Source organism: Apium graveolens, chromosome 10 (assembly GCF_009905375.1).
Source record: "Apium graveolens cultivar Ventura chromosome 10, ASM990537v1, whole genome shotgun sequence".
Taxonomy (NCBI): domain Eukaryota; kingdom Viridiplantae; phylum Streptophyta; class Magnoliopsida; order Apiales; family Apiaceae; genus Apium; species Apium graveolens.
In genome coordinates this window covers 235,921,822-235,938,270 of record NC_133656.1, presented here as the reverse complement: position 1 = coordinate 235,938,270, position 16,449 = coordinate 235,921,822, and the positions used below count along the sequence as shown (strand labels likewise).

General features: G+C 35.2%; 3 protein-coding genes across 4 annotated transcripts; 2 read left to right on the top strand and 1 right to left on the bottom strand.

The window, feature by feature from the left end:
• Positions 1-207: 207 nt before the first annotated feature.
• Positions 208-2,627, top strand: LOC141692656 (putative wall-associated receptor kinase-like 11). The gene is given in 3 exon segments (XM_074497565.1): positions 208-698; positions 700-1,099; positions 1,868-2,627. Coding segments are annotated over 3 exon segments (1,218 nt in total). The 5' UTR covers positions 208-458; the 3' UTR covers positions 2,446-2,627.
• A 447-nt stretch (positions 2,628-3,074) lies between these two features.
• On the bottom strand, positions 3,075-5,389 carry LOC141692573 (serine acetyltransferase 5-like). Of its 2 annotated transcripts, none has more exons than XM_074497454.1 (3): positions 5,260-5,389; positions 4,486-4,883; positions 3,075-3,867 (listed from the first exon to the last, which is right to left on the bottom strand). In XM_074497454.1, exons 2-3 carry the CDS (start codon positions 4,864-4,866, stop codon positions 3,376-3,378), a joined length of 873 nt encoding a protein of 290 aa, XP_074353555.1. In that variant the 5' UTR covers positions 4,867-4,883; positions 5,260-5,389; the 3' UTR covers positions 3,075-3,375. The 2 variants fall into 2 exon arrangements, with proteins under 2 accessions (XP_074353555.1, XP_074353556.1); XM_074497455.1 differs by having other exon boundaries at positions 4,486-4,874.
• A 3,965-nt stretch (positions 5,390-9,354) lies between these two features.
• LOC141692087 (uncharacterized) lies at positions 9,355-10,037 on the top strand. The gene is made up of 2 exons (XM_074496827.1): positions 9,355-9,465; positions 9,618-10,037. The coding sequence occupies exons 1-2, from the start codon at positions 9,355-9,357 to the stop codon at positions 10,035-10,037; spliced, it is 531 nt and encodes a 176-aa protein (XP_074352928.1).
• Positions 10,038-16,449: the final 6,412 nt, after the last annotated feature.

The following is a 16,449-nucleotide window of genomic DNA, read 5'->3' as shown; positions in this document are numbered from 1 at the left end:
CATCCGATAAGATTTTTTATATGTCAGATATCGATGAGTGTACATTCAAACCAGGAAGCTCCCTCAAAAGAAACAGATGCCAGCATTCTCGTACCAATGCACCAGGAAACTACATTTGCTCGTGCAAAGATGGGTGGCAGCTTGTTGACAATTTTTATTGCGTGGAAGAGGTTGATCGCAGGGTGAAGAAAGTTGCGATTATAGATATAATAGGTACTAGTATATGGTAAAAAGACCGTATAAAAATTACACATCGACATAACTTTAGCTGTGCAAATTTATAGTCGAGTTCACATTAAATAAAAGACAAAATCACAAGATAGAACTAGTATATATATGACTATATATTGCGCTAAAAATAAAATACATATATACAAATATATGTATGAATGTGTATAGATCTAGTTGTGCAAATGTTTTCTCATTCGAAATGCATATATGGATGATTTTATGCATATATGGGGTCTAGCCAAATTGCTGTACTCACATTAGTTATCTACCTTTATGCGAAATTCTTCTTTGCTAAACTCTTGATCGGCACTGTAGCCACTTGTGCCGGTCTAGGGGTGCTGTTGGCTGCTACATGGTGGTTGTACAAAGTAATAAGACGAAGAAATATACGTAAACTCGAGGAGAAATTCTTTAAAAGAAATGGTGGTCTATTATTACGCCAACAGGTATCTTCTAGTCAAGGTAACTTCTAGTCAAGGTAACGTGGAGACAATCAAATTGTTTACTTCAAAAGAGCTGGAAAAGGCAACTGATTGCTATAATGTAGATCGCATCGTGGGACAAGGAGGACAAGGTACTGTATATAAAGGAATGTTGACAGATGGAAGAATAGTAGCAGTGAAAAAATCCAAGATAGAAGATGAAAGCAAACTCCAACATTTTATTAATGAGGTTGTCATTTTATCACAAATAAACCACAGAAATGTAGTAAAGCTACATGGATGTTGTTTGCAGACAGAGATCCCTTTGCTAGTTTATGAGTTTATCCCCAATGGAACACTTATGCACTATATTTATGAGGAGAATGAATTCTTTCCGCTTACATGGGATGTCCGCTTACGTGTTGCCACAGAAGTTGCAGGAGCTCTCTACTATTTACTAGACCCGGCAAAATGGATTCAAAACCACAAAACCGGACCAAACCAAACCATATTTTCCGATTTGGTTCATCATAAAATCACACTTTCAAAATGGTCTTGGTTTGGATTTGAAATATGAATTGAAATATGTGATAACCACTTTTGTATCTAAATTTTATCCCCTCTGTGTCTTAGTTATTCTAATTGCTGAACACATACTAAGCGCCTGACTTCGCCGTTAAGTCTTGACATCTCACCTCTGTTAGTTAATAAATTATCCATAGTTTCTGAAAAGATGGCATTTAAAAAGTCCAAGAAGACAATTGATATACATATATATGGTGTATGTATATCTTTTACCAATTCTCAATATTAAGTGTTGGTTTGTGAATGCGAACTGTAATCCCCATTCAACCAGGGGCTCACTTCATTTTATAATATTATAAATCAAATTTTTGTTTGCCTTCAATTATCATCTTTACCTTTCTAAAAGAAAAAGAAATTAGGTATCAGTAATATTCATGCTCCGGATAGATACAAATATATATTATTAAGCTTTTCATACAAATAAAATACATGTTTAAAGGATAACAATATATGCTTTTCAATTTTGACATAAATATAGAAAATCCATATTTCAGTCCAAGTCCATATAAAACCAAACCAATTTAGATCCATATTGAATATTAATATAGTTTATATTTGGTTTTAGATCATAAGTCAAACCAAATCCATACTAATCAACCATAACCAAACCAAATCCATATTTCGCCAAGTCTACTATTTACACTCTGCTGCATCGATTCCAATCTATCATCGAGATATTAAGTCAACAAATATACTTCTGGATGATAAGTACAGAGCAAAGGTGGCAGACTTTGGAACTTCAAGATCATTTTCTATTGATCAGACTCACCAGACGACTACAAGAGTGCAAGGTACATTCGGGTACTTCGATCCTGAATACTTTCAGTCGAGCCAATTTACTGACAAAAGTGATGTTTATAGCTTTGGGGTAGTTCTTGTTGAGCTTTTGACTGGACAGAAACCAATCTTGGATGCTAGACTTGATGATGAAGCACGAGGTTTAGCAACATTTTTTTTATTGGCAATGGAAGAAAATCGTTTATTAGATATTATTGATTCACGGATCATTAACGAGGGAAAAAAGGAAGAGATGATAGCATTTGCTGACATTGCATATAGGTGCTTGAACTTGAACGGTAGGAAAAGGCCAACTATGCGACAAGTTGTAGCAGAGCTAGAGAGTATTAGATATACACAAGAATCACCCACTGCTCAACCAAACTATGAAGAGGCGGAATTTGGAAAACATGAACTAAATGCCTCCTGAGAGTCAGACTTTACATCATCTTCTATAAATTCCACTGTATATCACAGTCTCAGTGTTGACAAACAACCCCTTATGAATAACTAGCAATCCCATGATCATATATCTAGCTACTGTCTCACTGTTATATGTAATTTTCAAAATTGTTTAATGTGAACCGAGTTCTAATCCTAATATCAGCTCATATATCTAGCTACCGTCTCACTGTTGATGTAGAGCCGCTTATGAGTTTCAATTTCCATCATATATAACAAACAGTCTCACTGTTGAAGAATACTGGACTTATTCTTATATCTAGCTACTTTCTTCTTGTTTCCAAATTTTTTAAGTTTTTAAGTATACAATCCTCTTCTACATTTCTAAATTTCTCTCTTCTTTCTTTCTCATTCTATCGCCACTGCCTGCACCGCGGACTTCAAGTGTCAACTACCCTTGCATCTAGCCAGAGATGTGTAATGTATGGCTGTCTCTATCCAACATCGTCACAGACTGTCGTACATAAAAGTAACCAGGTAACAGTAGCCAATTTCCCCACTTCCCCGGTGTTCTTTATCTTAATTTTCATCGCAGGTTGCTGATTTGCCAATGATTAAAATTAATGAAATGACAATATTAATTCCTAAAGATAACGCTGGCAATAAGATCCAACCAGCAAGGCTGCAATAACATACAGATGCAGGCCATTTGTTCCTCAAAATTATTTCACATACATAGTTATTTTGGGGTAGAAGCAGCACTAACATAAACAGTTTTGTCAATATATTTACTAAACTACAAGCATCTCAACATATTGAAGTGTGGGAAACACTATCTACTCCCGCCAGCAGATGGAGCACATAAACTGCCCATATAGCATTATACCAAGACTCTTCCAGCTAACTTTAACATTGTACAAGCTACAGGGGCTGACACATAGTACCCATGATTTCACAATCAAATAATATAATCAGACCACTCGGATATGAAAGAAGTGTGGTCCATAGATTCCCCTGGCACGTCCTCGTGCTTTGAAGGCGTATCCTTCCCTCCAACTAGCCTTGCTGGATTTCCCACAGCTGTTGTTCGTGGAGGAACATCAATGAGTACTACTGAGCCAGCACCAATCTTTGCTCCCTCTCCAATCTTCACGTTCCCCAGTATAGTTGCACCAGCACCGATCAGCACCCCATCGCCAATCTTCGGGTGCCGATCACCTCCGGCCTTTCCAGTCCCGCCTAGTGTCACGTGGTGAAGGATTGATACATTGTTACCAATGACAGCAGTCTCCCCAACAACCACTCCAGTAGCATGATCAAACAGTATGCCCTTTCCAATTCTGGCAGCTGGGTGTATGTCAACAGCAAAGACATCAGAGATTCGAGATTGAAGTGCGAGGGCCAGCGGTTGACGACACTGAGTCCAAAGCTTGTGAGCTACTCGATGGGCCTAATTACAATATATCTTGTTAGTCAAACGATATTTGAAGAGGTTTAGCTTGCTCTCGGATTACAGACATGTGGACAGTCTTACGATTATCACTTGTCACTAATTAATGCCAGTAAGCAAGCAACTATAGTTATTGCTTATTGTACATAGCTTATTTAACTCTCCTTTGGTATTCTATTGTATAATTTTAGTGTAATTTAGAATTGCTTATTTCTGCTTTTCAAGATGACCGGATGAAACTTTAAATTCCCTGTCTGGGCTACGGGCTACCCAACTACCCAACCCTGCCACTCTCTCTAGTGTAAGGAGACAAACCTCCAATTTGTTAATATCATGATATATCTAGAGTGAAGGACAAATTCAAAATGAGATAAATGACAGTATTTGTAAGAACTCTATTTGAATGTGGCATATATGTATCGAGATGGAATTGCTTTACTGGGATTGAATGTGAAGAAACGATGAAACTACTATAAGATGTGCCTTAAATGAATTAAACTAGGATAAGTCAATATTGCTTTACAAGAACAAGACACTGATCAATTTTCAAAATACACAGTAATGAACACTACAAAAAACATGAACAAATAATGTACAAGTCTAGTTATATTTCCTGACCTGACAAGCAAGGAAGCCTTTGTAATTAAGCAGGCAGTGTGCAAACGAGACACAAGCAGGATCACGGAACCTGGCAGCACGCAAATCAGCAACAGTGGCAGACCGAAGAGCAGCATCATTGGAGAATGTGTTGAGGAACATGTCATAGAGCAATGTCGACAAGAGCGTGGACGAACAAAGCTTGTTACCAAGGTGAAACGAAAGTGATCTCTCAAGAGAAGAATGAGAGAGTATAGTTGAGTATAAGTAACTAGCTAACGCAGGCTCAGAATCTGCGTCTCGACGCGCCTCAGCCTTAATCTGTGCCCACAGCCAGGCTTCTTCCTCATTAGAACCTGCTGTTGGTTGTGGCGTAGTGTACAAATATTCCCCAGCTGGCATTATGAATACTATCACTCCTACAAAAACATCAGTAACCAACTCTTCCAAAACAGAAAGGTCTTATAATGAAGCCTTAATTAAATTATGTACAACATCCCGAAGTAACTACATATAATAAAACCTCCTTATAATTAACATTTCTTTCTGGTTATAACATAATAAATACGGTGTATTTTTAATTTCGAGAAATATTAAAATTATCCGATCACGGAATCATAAATTCTCTAATCCCGTAGTTACTAATCTAAAGAGGTTATACAGCAATGCTTTTTTTTCTAAAGTATATCAAGCACAATCTTACAATTCAAAACATATTTAAAATTCTCAGGAATCAAATAAATAAATAAACTAATTAAAAAAGATATAAGAACACAATAGTGTGCGAGTGTGTACCTTGAGGAGAGGGATTAAACGAAGCTGAGATTTGCTTTCAGACAGAAGAGGAGGAGAGTTTCGAGTAGATGAAGTTTGGTACATTGTGCTTCTCATTTTAGCCGCACGTTTCTTGCGCAACTGCTTGCTGTTGTAGTCAAACTGTTTTTTCTGACTTTTTTTGTTATAAAAATATTAGGATGCGTTTGGTACAAGGTATTCAACAAAGGGAAAGGGAAAGAATTGTGGTAATTCCCTTTGTTGATGTTTGTTTAGTAAAAACAATCATTTACTTTCCCTTTTTTTAGTTGTAGGTTTACCCCTTATTCCTCAAACTCCATTCCCCACCTCCCACTAGGTATTTGAACACCCTTTCCCATTTTTATTTTCTTATTTCAATTATAATTTAAATCTTGGACCAAAAAAATACATCAGTATGCAAAATTAATTTCAAAAATTAAAAATGATTTATAATTTAGTTTTTATAAATTAAAAATAATTTTGATATAAATTTATATGTTAATTTATTAAAAAAGTTAATGGTGTTATTAAATAATTAAATTTGTTTATTTATTATAATGTTAATATATTATACTGTTACTCTATAATATAAATATATTTGACTATACTGAGATTGTTTAATATTAAAAAATAAAAAATAAATATAATCATGTAAATTGTCATTCCGTTTCCGGATCTGAACCAAACACGTAAAACAATTCTGGGTCTTTACTTTCATTTCTCCTTCTTACCCTTTCTCGATTTCATTTCGTTTCCCCGAGATGAACCAAACGACCCCTTAATTCTGTAATTTAATTATCAAAATATATTTTAATTTAATTTTAAAAAATGTTATTTTGTTCGAAATATTTGTAAATAAGTTTATTTTTCTTTACATTATAAATTAGATACTAGCGTAAAAGCCCGTGCGAGATACGGACCTATATATATACGAAAATCTTTTCTCGAATAAATTCATATATATTAAAATAATTTTATAATTAGAAAATGGGGCGCCAAAACTATATTATCACCCACCGAGCGGTATACGCCTTTATCATGAAGCCCTTCGGGCTCATTAACATCGGGGCCACTTACCAGAAGATGATGAATACTATTTTCAAGGATCAACATGGAGTCTTACGTCGATGACATTATCTCCAAGTCGGTCTTAGCCTTGGATCACATAAAGGATCTCAGAGAATGCTTCGACAACCTGTGCAAGTACCAAATGAAGTTTAATCCGGAGAAGTGTGTGTCCGGAGTCCCCTCTGGCAATTTCCTTGGTTTCCTAATAAGCGAGAGAGGAATCGAAGCAAATCCAGAGAAAATAAATGTCATAATGGAAATGAAGATACCCAGCACTCAGAATGATATCCAAAAGTTGGCGGGATGCCTCGCAGCCCTTCGCAGGTTTATCCCGAAGCTTACAGAAAAATGTCTCTCATTCTTCGAACTGCTAAAGGCGCCCGAAACAAAAAGTTAATAGATTGGACCCCTGGGTACAATACAGCCTTTGAGGAGGTTAAGCAACATTCGATGAACCCCCGGTATTATCAAAAGCAAAGCCTGGAGAACCCCTGTCCCTCTACATCGTCGTCGGCCCGAAAGTTGTCTCTTCGACTCTTGTTCGGGAAGAGGGAGGGGTCCAGAAACCCGTTTACTATGTCATCCAAGTACTCAAAGATGCCGAGACTCGGTACCCAAACTTGGAAAAATTCGCCTTAACCCTCGTGCACTTTAGCAGAAAGTTAAGGCAATATTTCCAAGGTCGAGAGATGAGAGTGGTTACGGATCAACAGCTAAGAAAGATCATTCACAACCCAGATGCGTCTGGGAGACTGGTCAACTGGGCAATTGAGCAAAATAGTTCAACATCAAATTTGTACCACGAACAGCAATAAAGGCCCTGGACCTGGCTAAATTCGTAATGGAGTATACCTTCCCCAAACCACAATAACCCGCACCTAGTGGAGCCATATGTGAAAATGAAGCTCCAAGCACAGACTCCTGAAAGCTCAATATGGATGGGTCATCGACAGCCAAAAGATCTGGAGCTGGTCTTATTTCGATTAATTAGTCCCGAAGGTTTCATCATTCAGCAAGCAATTACCTTCGCCTTCAAAGCGACAAACAACCAAACCGAATATGAAGCCTTGTTGTCGGGGCTCAGGTTAGCATAGTCCCTTGGAGTGAAGAGCCTGGTTGTACACAGTGACTCTCAGATAGTCGTCAGGCAGACGAATGGTGAATATGTCGCCAAGGACGAAAAGTTGGCCCAATACCAGACAATGGTTAGGGGTCTCTTAGAATCCATCCCGGGCACCACCATCATACAGATCAACAGGGAAGAGAACAACAAAGCGGACGAGCTCTCCAGGTTAGTGCAAAATTCCTCAAACCTAAGTTCTTCGGTCTACTTTGAAGAGCTGCAGACTCCAAGCACTGAAAAGATAGAGATCTTATGCATCAGCAGTCCGGATAACTGGATGACTCCCTTCATAACATATTTAAAAGACGGAACACTCCCGGAAGACAAGAATAAAGCAAAGTACCTGAAGCACAAGGTCGGTCGCTTCTTCTTGGAAAATGATCAGTTATACAGAAGAACCTTCTCGGCACCCACTCTGAAATGTGTGTGAAGGAATTTACGGATGAGCGGAAGCGTGATATACCAATTATTCTGTAAAAACCATGTATCGCACATATAGAAAAACATATAAAACAGAAAAATGGAGGAATCGTAACCATACCTTAAAATTGAAGTTTTATAATATGGTTGCTAGCAGTTGCTCCTCAGTGTGTAAAGCACTTTACCGGTATCCACCAAGAATAATCATCTTCGATGAAATTTTTTATAAAACCAATCTTTTATAAAAATGGAGTTTTTGGGAGAGAGAGAGGAAGAAGATGGAGGCTAGCTCTTTTTAGGATTTTCACAAAACCAAGTGTGTGTTTAGAATGAGTCATCTCATTCTATTTATAGGGCTCTCCTAGGGTTTTTCATAATATATCAATATATATATTAGCCCCATATTTTATCTTTATAAAATGCTTTAATAATAATTAAAATTATTTTAATCATTATTTCTTTTTCTAAACTATTTAGAAAATAATTCTCTCTCTCATTATTTCATCAAAGAAAATATTTTTTTATGGTGTGACCCTGTAGGTTCAATATTATGTCGGTAGTAGAAATAAATAATAATAAACTTTTATTAATTATTTACATGAATACTAAAATTCACTAAATATAATTAACTGATTAATTATATTTATTCTACATCGTGAGTGATGCTTCTCAACATATCGCGACTATCCGGATAATATGAATTCACTATTTAGAATACCAAGAACCTGTCAGTGACTAGTTACCGTACAATAAATTCCTTCTACCCTTACAATATCCCGATTAAATACAAGGCATGGATCTCGTGTCTGGCCTATCAAATTTAATCATATGATTTCTTATTCATAATGCAAAGTTCATATTAATGCAAATTAGAAACTCCTTTCTAATTTCATACAAATGCTTATGAGAACAGACATCCTCCTGAAGGGAGCAAGCATAGTATGTACCAATCTTTGCGGATCCACTAACATCCGATTAGTTATCCTATGATATGGAACTGTTTAAGTCTAGAGTTATCATCTTCTAGATCTCACTATTATAATCTCATTATAATTCTAGAAGCTTTACTCTAAACTATGAAACATCTTATTTAAAACACTTTAAATAGATAAAGTCCATAATAAAAACATAACAAGTCTTTTATTAATTTTAATGAAATCAAATAGGAATACAAGAAAGTTCTTCCGAACTCATCATACATGATTGGATTTAGGACAAACACTTTCAGTGTGGACCCAGAAGAAGCAGACTACTGCCTCCGGGAAGTTCACGAAGGTATTTGCGGAGATCACCTGGCAGCCAAAGCTTTATCCTACAAGATCATCAGAAAAGGGTACTACTAGCCCACGATCCACTCTGACGATGTTGCTTACGTCAAGAAGTGCACTAAATGCCAGAAATTCAGCAATGTCCCCAATCAGAGCCCGAGCCTACCTGCATCCGTTCTCTCTCCAATTTCATTTTTCGTCTGGGGCATAGACATCATGGGCCCCTTTCCTCGGGCAAAAGAAGACCTCCACTACGTCCTAGTAGCGATTGATTATATGACCAAATGGGCGAAAGCTAAAGCCATGAAACAATTAATCAGCAGGATTGTATAAAATTCATGGATTCAATCGTGATGAGGTTCGGGATCCCAGTGGTTTTAGTCTCAGACAACGGTCCACAGTTCGTCGGATCAAGTTTTGAAGCATACCTGAAAGAGCTCGGAATCAAGCATTAAAGGGCATCTGTTGCACACCCCCAGGGGAACGGACAAGTGGAGGTAACCAACAGGACTATACTCGGGGGCCTAGAGAAAAGATTGAAAGATTCTAAGAAAACCTGGCCAGACGAACTTCCGAAAGTCTTATGGTCCTACAAGACCACCCCTAGAGCAGGAACCGGGGAAACCCCTTTCAAACTTTCCTACGGCACCGAAGCCCGACTACCAGTTGAAACCGGATCACCCTCTCACAGAGTCACTAATTTTGATGAAATCTCAAATATTGAAGGCCTTAAAACTAACTTATTACTTCTAGATGAGGTAAGAGACCGGGTTGTGCAAAAGATGGAAAACTATAAAGAGAAGACAAAACTTTATTTCACAAAGAAAGCTAAGGTCAAAGAATATGAAGTGGGTGATCTAGTACTCCGGCACACTGAGGCTTCGGATCCAACTAACTAAGGGAAGCTGCAGCCCAACTGAGAAGGGCCCTACATAGTTAAAGAGGTGATCCACCCGGGGACCTATAAGTTAAGCTATCCCAACGGCACTGAGGTCCCGAACGCTTGACATGGAGCTCGCCTCAGAAAATTCTACCAATAGAAAGGTGTGCATGGTTGCATAGTTTCTAAACATTAAGAAATTCAATCTTGTATCTCCATATCTGGAGTGTAATCGATACTCGATGCCTATTATGCAATAAAAATGCCATGCTTTGTACTCTTTCAAATTAGGATAATGTTGCCTTTATAATTATGTTATAACTATTGTTTGCATACCCACATGCACAATCAGTTCCAATTAAAAGTTTTTAACGTCATCCTGGGGACGACTACACAAACCATGTGTACTTATAAAAAAATTTATTCAATTAAAAGTTTTAACCCCATCCCGGGGACGACTACACAAACCATGTGTACTTATAAAAAGTTGTATTCAATTAAAAGTTTTAACCCCATCCCGGGGACGACTACACAAACCATGTGTACTTATAAAAAAATTTATTCAATTAAAAGTTTTAATCCATCCCGGGGACGACTCCACAAACCATGTGTACTTATAATTTTTTTTAATTCAATTAAAAGTTTTTAACCCTATCCCGGGGACGACTACACAAACCATGTGTACTTACAAATTTTTTTTATTCAATTAAAAGTTTTAACCCCATCCGGGGACGACTACACAAACCATGTGTACTTATAAAAAAATTTATTCAATTAAATATTTTAACCCCATCCCGGGGACGACTACACAAACCATGTGTACTTATAAAAAAAATAATTCAATTAAAAGTTTTAACCCCTACCCGGGGAGGATTGCACAAAACATGTGTACTTAGGAAAATAGTAAAACACTTCGTGAAAACGGCAAGAACAAATGCAGGAAATGGAAATATATTTACATGCATATCCGGGGCAAACCAACCCCGGATCAAATTCAAACCAAAGCAAATATTCAGTCTAGAAGCCACAAAGGCTCAGTTTTAAAGACAAACTAACTTGAAAGGAAATTACAAGGCACGAAGTCTAGAACGTCACAAATCAATTCTCTAGAGGAGGAGGAGTCTTCTCACGACCTTCTTCGGGAGGAGGAGGTGGTTGTGCTCCAGAAGTGCCTTTTCCAGTAGCCTGAGCATTCTCGCGACGGAGTTCCTCAGCGAGATATAGCTTTACAAACCCCTCCATGTTGCCATCGGGATTCTTAGCAAGGTACGCATAAGCAATATCCCAGTACATGTTCACCTTCTCAAAACTTTTGTTGTTGAGCTCTTCATAGTAGTTGGGAGTACCCCGGAAGGCTGCCAGAACATCTTCTGCCCGAGGCCTAGCAGGAAGCTCCTTCCTCTGGTTCTCAGCCTCCGCCCGGAGGGTCCCAACAGCCTGAGTAGCATCCTCTTGAGCCTTAACCTCCTCAGCGAGGGCCTGCTTATGCTCCTGGGACTCCATCTCCTTGGCATCCTAGTACTTGGTGAATCTCTCTCTGTAATATCCGGGAAAATTATGTAAATATTTTTGTGTTAAATGAATAAATATTATGTGTTTATGCAAGTTAAACTGTTCATTGCCATGATATTAAATGTTATAACTGTTATTTGTGTTCCCGTGTGAACCAGAAAATTTTTCGATTGATTATTATATGTTTAAACTGCTTTTGTATAAATCGATCTGCAATCTGGACTCATACTTATTTGCGTCTTTATCGAGGTACTCGATTTATCTCGTTTTATGTGCATTTGAATGTATTTATGTATTTTCGGGGTTTTCTGTTAATTTAGGAATCGTTTCTGTTTTTTAAAAATAAACGGACCAGGACCCCACCGGAACGTCAAAGCCCATAAAATTCATTTTTTTATTTTTATAGAATTATTCGTATTTCAAATACCCGTTATTTTTGTATTTTTGAATTATTCTCAATTTTTGGGAAATTTTGATACAAATTTTGTTTTTTATCGCTTTTAAATTTATTCCCCATAATTATTATTTTGGGGTTTAATTATTTTAATTAGGGGATAAAAACACTCTTATTTGATTTTAGGGTATTAATTTTACAGATAATATAAATTAGCTGCAAAAATATATTTTTATTCATTTATTTATTAAAAATTCAGAAATTGAAGAAATTGAAGAACAGGGTGGGGGTGTTCTTGAGCTAGGATATTAAACCTCAATTTTGGAAGTGATTTCGACTTCTGTTTTGCAGTTCGAGTAATGGAATCGAAGCTCTCGATGATTTTTATCTAATTTCATCAACAAAAATATCAAACAATTGGTAAATTTTGAAATTAATTTCTAGAATAAAATATAAATTATCACCCACCGATAATATATATAATTATCAACTATAATTATAATTATAATATAATCAATTAGAAGTTTGGTTGCAGTAGCGGTTATAAAGAATTGGGAATTGACTCAATTAGATGTCAATAATGCTTTTTTCATGGAGATCTCCATGAAGATGTTTACATGAAACATCCACATGGTCTTGAAGTTCCTCCTGGTTTTGTTTGTAAATTAGAAAAGTCTTTATATGGTTTGAAGCAAGCTTCCAGACAATAGCATTCCAAACTTAGTGTTGCTTTATTTTCAAAAGGTTACAAAACCTCTAAAAATGAATGTTGTCTGTTCTATAAGAAATCTTCATCAGGAGTTGTCTTCTTTGCTGTCTATGTGGATGATATTTTAGTAACCGGGGATGATACTAGTGAAATTCATGTTGTTAAACATTTTTTAGATCTTACCTTTAAGATTAAAGATCTTGGTAATCTCCATTATTTTCTGGGTTTGGAATTTTACAAAACTCCTGAAGAAATGGTTATTTCACAAAGGAAATTTGCTCTTGATCTTCTCCAAGAATTTCTTCCTTCTGGTTTGTCTACAGTGGTTAGTCCTTTGGATGTGAATGTTAAATTGTTTCAAGATAGAGGAGTTCTGCTAGTTGATCCCTCTTCTTATAGAAAACTGGTAGGAAAACTCAATTTCCTGACTCGTATAAGGCCAGACTTATCTTTTAGTGTTCAACATCTTAGTCAGTTCATGGCCTCTCCTCGACAGCCTCACTGGGATGCAACTTTACATGTTCTTAGATATATTCAGTCAAATCTTGAACAAGGTCTGTTCTTAAGTTCTTCACCTTCATATAAGCTCACTGAATATCGTGATGCCGATTGGGCAGCTTGTCCTCATACAGGAAAATCTGTTAGTGGCTTTATTATATTTTTGGGTGACAGTCTCATTTCTTGGAAATCCAAGAAACATCATATGGTTTCACTTTCCTCAGCCGAGGCAGCATATAGGTCCCTCAGACGATTAGCTCCAGAGCTTGCTTGGTTATCCAGGCTATTGGATGATTTCACAGTTCCAGACATTACTGATATTCCAGTCAAATGTGATAACCAAACTGCCATTTACATTGCTAAAAATCCTGTTTATTACGAGCGTACCAAGAATATTGAGCTTGACTGTCATTTTGTTCGGGAAAAACTATTTTCAGGCTTGATATCTCTTTCTATATTCCTACAAACTTGCAGTTGGCGGATGTCTTGACCAAACCTTTATCTGGTCTTCAGCATAACATGATTCTTTCCAAGTTGGGTGTCTCTGAGTTACCCTCCAACTTGAGGGGGGTGTTGGCATTACCTGATTAAATACTAATATACATTATTTATATTTTACAGCTCAGCTACAGCTCATCAGTCTAGTCATGTACATGTCAGGAGTTAGTTAGTTTTCATAACAGATTTTCCCACACTTGTATAGTTTTAATAGAGTAAGATATAAATAGCAGAGCTTGTACATTCTTTCCTTCTGTAACTTTGTAATCATTTTACTGAATCAATACAACAATCATTTTTCTTTCTTCAATACTATACAACAAAAAGACAGTTAATATAGTATTATTAGGAATGGGAGTGAATGATGAAATGAGAAGGATTTAATAGTGAAATGATGTTAAGAGTAGCTGTGAAACATGAGAAGAGGCTGACCTCGATAACGAAAGATCTACGGCCGGTGAAATGACATGTGACGATAATAAGATAGTCTGCTAGTAGAGCTATTTATAGTATGTGATATAAGATAAATAGGGTTGATTTAGGATAAACTGTTATACTTTACAAAATTTTCCCCGTTTAATTTTAAAAATATGCTCTCTACATCCCTAAAAACGTTTCCTATTTGTGTCGGACACGTTTGTCAATGCACATTTTTGATTGTTAATATCTTTAATTTCGTATCAGTATTAAATATAAAAATTTCATTATATTAAAGTACTCGTAAATACGAATTCAACAAAAACACTCGTGACTATGTTTGATCTTATAAATTAGACGTAAATCAATAGTCAATCACTTATCATGAACAGTACGAAATGTTAAAACGGGAAGAACATTTATGGACGGAGTGAGTACATGATATTAAAACATAAAAGTACACCTTTCACCATCATCATGCTTGATATCATCATGATTGATGTGTCAGTTCTAGTCACCGCCGACATCATCTTTATATCAAACTCTAAATTTTTCTCCTCACGTTTCATTTCCTTTTCTCCTCATTTTTATGTTTTTCAAACTTTTAACTTTCAATAATTCTATTTCATTAGCTTATGTTATCTTCTTCTTCAAAATTATTTTATTTACATAATTATCCATCAATTTATTTAATATTTTTATATTTAATAAACAATTATTAATCTCTATGTAACTTGCGTTATGTTACACACATTTGTAAGAACTAACGATAGATAATTCATTTTATATAAATTAATTTTGGTTTCATCTTGTGTTTTTTTATCATTGATGGAAATTTAGAAAATATATTAATTATATAAATTATTAAATCACTAAATATTGATAAGTGAAAAAAACCTTATTTCAATAACATTTTAAAAGCTCATGTAACTTAAATGTTCGTTTATCTATATTTTTAGCTTGTATGTTAAAATTTTATCTTTTAAAATGATAATCTTACAGATACAACATTCATGTTAACAAAGTTTCTTTATATAATTAAAAAAAATCAATTTTGATATCCTGAATGAATATATTTATTGTTAAAAAAATAAGTTCAACGGACATAACACTTCGTAAACTAAAAAACATACATGTACTTTAAATATTTGTAAATTAGTAAAACCAATTCACCTAGAATTCTAAAACTCAAGCCGTTGTCAGAGCAATTTCAGTGCACCGGGACACTCAAAGTGACCGGGTCATATAAAATACTCCCTCCCTCCGTCCCTAAAAACGTTTCCTCTTTGTGTTGGACACGTTTGCCAATGCACATTTTTGATCGTTAATATCTTTAAATTCGTATTAGTATTAAATATAAAAATTTCACTGTATTAAAGTACTGATAAATACGAATCCAATGAAATCACTCATGACTATGTTTGATATTATAGATTAGACGTAAATTAGTAATGAATCGATTATCGTGAACCCGAAAATCAAAAAAGGAAACATATATTGGGACGGAGGGAGTATTCAAAAATGAGCATTATATGATTTTGCACACAGTGGCCATGGCCACCAAGTTGGACAGCGCCCAGTTCCTGTTCGGCGGTACTTTATTAAAATTAATTAAGCTTTATATATTTTCTTTGATTTTATTTATGTATTTACAACCCTTGTACTTTAAAACTACCCGATTTCTGAGACGGGGTTAATCTTTAAAAAATAATTGACCAATTTAAAATTTTGAAATCTGATTTGTTTTTACAAATTATTTATTTAATTAATACTTTTTCGTGTGATTTTTTATTGTAAATTATTAATTTAGTCTAAATATAATTATAATATTTTATTTATTTATTTATTTAAGTTAATTATAATTACATTATAAGTTACTCTTAATATAATTATAATTTATATTTTATTAATTTTATAAAAGTTATTCTAAAAAAAATTAAAAGTCATCCATTTATAAGTGAAAATGTGTTTGTACATTAGAGAGAGGTAGGCTTGTCAATAGAGCGGGGATCCGATCCGATCCGATTCGATCCGGAGCTTGATTAATGGATATGGATTATATAAAAAAATGTCTGATCCGTTAAAAATCCGATCCGATAAGAATCCGATCCAGTAAGAAGCAGATATGGATTTTACGTGATCCGATCTGTTAAAAACCCGATCCGATTTATATTATATTATATTATAATAATAATAATAATAATAATAATAATAATAATAATAATAATAATAATAATAATAAAATCTATATATTTAAATATTTTAAGTTTCTAAGCACAAAATTTTCATTAAATTTAAATTTCTTAATATCTCTTACTTGCAATTTATATATTAAACCTGATACACAAAATATCCAAATGTTTTCATATATGTTTTGGAATTTTTAATAACATGTTGGTTATG

Excerpts from the sequence above, each read along its gene's own strand:
- LOC141692087 (XM_074496827.1), top strand. The coding sequence starts at position 9,355 with ATGGGCCCCTTTCCTCGGGCAAAAGAAGACCTCCACTACGTCCTAGTA. Across the intron at positions 9,466-9,617 it reads AACAATTAATCAGCAGGATT|GGGAACGGACAAGTGGAGGT; the intron begins GTATAAAATTCA and ends GCACACCCCCAG.
- LOC141692573 (XM_074497454.1), bottom strand. The coding sequence starts at position 4,866 with ATGCCAGCTGGGGAATATTTGTACACTACGCCACAACCAACAGCAGGT. Across the intron at positions 3,868-4,485 it reads AAGGCTTCCTTGCTTGTCAG|GCCCATCGAGTAGCTCACAA; the intron begins GTCAGGAAATAT and ends TATTGTAATTAG.